The sequence below is a fragment of the Morone saxatilis genome, unplaced genomic scaffold (genome assembly GCF_004916995.1).
Source record: "Morone saxatilis isolate NCDOM2014 unplaced genomic scaffold, NCSU_SB_2.0 Contig7, whole genome shotgun sequence".
Lineage (NCBI taxonomy): Eukaryota > Metazoa > Chordata > Actinopteri > Moronidae > Morone > Morone saxatilis.
The window spans coordinates 19,657,312-19,661,053 of record NW_023340246.1 but is presented as its reverse complement, the minus strand read 5'-3'; the positions used below and the strand labels follow the sequence as shown (position 1 = coordinate 19,661,053).

At 35.1% G+C, this 3,742-nt stretch overlaps 1 protein-coding gene across 2 annotated transcripts in view; it reads right to left on the bottom strand.

Annotated features, from left to right (window-relative positions):
* Window positions 1–911: 911 nt before the first annotated feature.
* Window positions 912–3,742, bottom strand: part of gtf3c2 (general transcription factor IIIC, polypeptide 2, beta) — a 25,978-nt gene continuing 23,147 nt past the window's right edge. The window contains exon 21 of one of the 2 annotated variants that reach the window (XM_035678559.1): window positions 912–2,952. In XM_035678559.1, coding sequence (XP_035534452.1) covers window positions 2,752–2,952 — 201 coding nt within the window. In that variant the 3' untranslated portion in view covers window positions 912–2,751. The remainder of the gene's footprint in view (window positions 2,953–3,742) is intronic. The other variant, XM_035678558.1, reaches the window with a different exon arrangement.

Here is a 3,742-nt window from a genome sequence, read left to right as displayed (position 1 = left end):
GCAAAATGAGAATATATATGGACCCAACAGCTGTGAATACTAAGTTAGAACAAAGTGAATGTAATAAAGACCAATGCATTTTACTGTACTAGTTTTGATATACATGCATACTGAAGTTCTCCTCTACAGGCTTGAGCCAAAGTCTTTCTTTACAGTCTGAAAAAGTTTGTTTTATTCCAGAAAAACACTGCTCCTGTTTGTTCACTATGAAAGTCTAATGTTTGAGAATGCTCTGTATTGTGCTGTCTTTGTGTGACTGTTGTAAATATGTCAAATATTGTGTATTTTCTGTGTATGATTTTGTGTATACATGTGTAAATACATTTATCTCCCTTGTACGATTGGTCCTATTTGTCTAAGTGTTCTGGTGATGTTGCAAAAATCCACATGTCACATCTGTGATGTTTGATATTTCATTTTTATGTGTGGCAAGAGTTTTTTGTAAAGTGAAATAAAAGATTACAGATGATGGAAAGAGGCTGGGTTATTTTAGAGATATCCATTGAGACAATGTAATGTTTAATTTAAATTTTGGTTTTGATAAAATTAATTATTCTAAAAAGGCATGTTGGTTATTGTTTATATCCCCAATTTAGTTCCAACAAGCTATTAGACACTTTATTTATTTATTGGCAAAACAATCTCACTACAAGGTCCACAGCAGCTGTTCTGGGGATTTCGAACATGTTACATGATCTTCATTAGCAGATGTCGAGTTGTCACTGACTTGTAGATGTTTAAATTAGATTTTTTTCTCAGCACTTTAGGTAAACAGCAAATGACAAAACATCCGCAATTTCAACATTTGAAATCCTAATATTTCACGACAAGTGGTCAGACCCCGTCTGCTGATGAAGATCATGCGATATGATCGAAAGCTACTGACAAGATTATTTTGCCAACTGCAGTTTCCAAGGTCGAAAGTGAACTTCCAATCTCAACTTTATTTAATATTTAGTCTTTTTTTTATTACAAAAACATTAATTATATGTAACATTTCACAAATAGCAACAGAGCAGAACAGCAGATGCTGTAAATTTTGATGCTTTTATTATCATTTCTATGGTTTATAAGTGAATGATAATATTTTCAGTAATTAACTATGTTTCATGACTGACAACATTATCATGGTGTTCACTAAACATCATTCTGAAACTGTCAATGCGATTTATTAAAAAACAAAACAAAACCGATGAGCACATTTTCAAACCCCCTAATTTAACTTAGAGCAAAACACGTTTTAGACAACCTCTAAAAAGGAGACAGCTGCGTCTGTAAGTAATAACATTTTCCAATTTGCTTGGTAGACACTGAAAAAAAACAAACTCAGTCATGTCACATTATTGCAGTTGATGTAATAAAACCTTTGAATCATCAGAGTAACAACAGCAGGTAAGGAAAGGAACAATGAAAAAAGACCTAAAATTTGTCATTTATAAACATTACATCCAGCAGTTACAATAAAAAAACTTCAAGTATTTCCTCTCAGTTACAGCCTGAGTTGTTCTTGACACAGTAAAAGAGAAAAATGATCAATTACAAAAATACAGCAGCAAATATGAGCATAAAGGTACGCTCCAATGGTTCCCAGCTCGCTGTTCATGTTTTAAAGCTCAGTCCGCAGTTTTAAAACATCAACAGTGATGTGAGAGGGCGCTACAACTGCAGTGGAATGTCTTTCTGATTACAAAATCAAAACTTTGCTAAAATAAAATACAAGAAAGCCTTAAGGTTTATCCAGTTTCTCACATTCGACTCGGTTCTTTGTATTTTCCATTTTGTGAGCAGAAACACTTTTATTTGAATTTCCGCACCAACTTGTGCCACATATAGAAGAATAGTGACTAATGTTTGCTTTTAATTACATTGAAATGAAAAAATAAGATGTATGTTTTTTTTATGTTTTTTTGTTTGTTTTTATTACAATAAATACCTTTCTGGTTTCAACGTTCAAGTCTGTTGCACCTGTAACCACGCCCAACCGCGATGTCAAGGTGTACTGACATACGCTGGAGTACACTTCGAAATCACTGTAGACAACTTAGACAATTTAAAATAATAAAAAAAACTATGATTTTTATTATTATTAATTAAAACAGCTGCATGTAATTACTTTTCCTGAGAGCAGTTGATTTTATAGCAGTTAATGCAGCTGATCATTTATATTTACATTATTTTGGACTGCTGTCAGCAATGGATTCACTGCCATGTTTGCCATTTGCAATTTGTATGCCAAATAAGAGATACCGGAGCAACCAAAAACCCTACTTAACTCACTTGGAATCATTAACCATTTAAGTGGAAACTGCTAATGTGACCCATTTTAAGCAAGGCACTTAACTGCCAGCTGCTCAAACGTCTTGGATGGAAATCAACTGTCACCACTGACACTTTTGATAATTGGGTGGAAGAAAAGTGGAAAAAGATGGAAAGATTCTGTCTATGAGACATGGTGGTGGAGTAAAATACCATATGCCACAAAACCTGCAAATCATTTAGTTTTTCAAGTTCAAATCTAAAGTAGAATTGGTCAATTTCTTTAATATCATTGCAGGCCTTTGGACACTTGAAACCCAGCTGATAAACAGAAAGTGTATACAGTGTACTGTATGTGCTAATTAACTAAATACTGTTTTTTTAATCATTCTTAAAAATACTTTTTTTGCAAGTTAGTGATTTTATTTCTGCAGTCGTACACCAAACGTGACAGTGTTATCCACCTTCTGATTCTGCAGTGAAGTTGAACTCTTGCTATAGCTCATCTGTCACAGTTTGGACGGCCTCCTTCTGGTCTTTTGGTGAGTATAGTGCGTTGAACTGGGCCTGGTTCTCACTGATAATCTTCTTGGACTGGGAGGTGATTATACCCCTCAGACAGTTTAGCTTGACCAGCCCTGTGTGGCCTGCGGACACCACCCAGGTGTGGCAGCACATGTTGGGGTTGAAACGCACCTGAGGAGAAGAGGAAGATAATTGAAAAAAGTTTCTTCTCTGTGCTCACAATATCTGCAACAGTAGTCAATTCTATTCCCCAAAACTGACTAACTCTATACAGCCTGTATTTGTAGCTGCAGACCTTTTAAAAACAGTCAAGTTTCTTACAGTTTGAGTGGAAAAAGAAAAGACAATGAGGAGTTGTTACATTAGAAACTTAAACACAAAACAACTAAATTATTAAAATTAAATCTTTGTTCTACTCAGACACAACCATTTAAAATGATTTATGTAAAAAATATGTATATTTGGAAAGCTGTAGGAGACTTGTCACATGCTTGCCACAAAGAAATGCAGTTTCAACGTTTTATCCACCTTGACAAAAACATTTATTCTAAAGGAAATACTAAATATCTTAAATGTATGGTCTCACGGACAGGTAAAACTCAGTGTCATCGGCATAATGTGTCTGCAGATTGCGTTGTTGAGGCAACGTGAACACGCTGAATACCAGTGGACCAAGTGCTGATCCCTGAGGGACTCCACATAATCTTCGCATAAACCTCGCTAGACTCTTTATTATTTAAGTATTTGTCTTGATGGCCAGTTTTACTTCTACTCAAGTATAATATTACCAATAACTCCTTTATTTAAGTTTTTGTTCACTCTTTCTCTTCTATAAATGACTCAGCTGTAGCTCTCAGTAAGTCAATATCACCACCCCCCTTCCTCCCTCTCTTTACTGACGCTCATCTATCCCTCTCTTCACCCCTATAAATCCTCCTGCCGTGGCTCTTCTTTTTTCCTC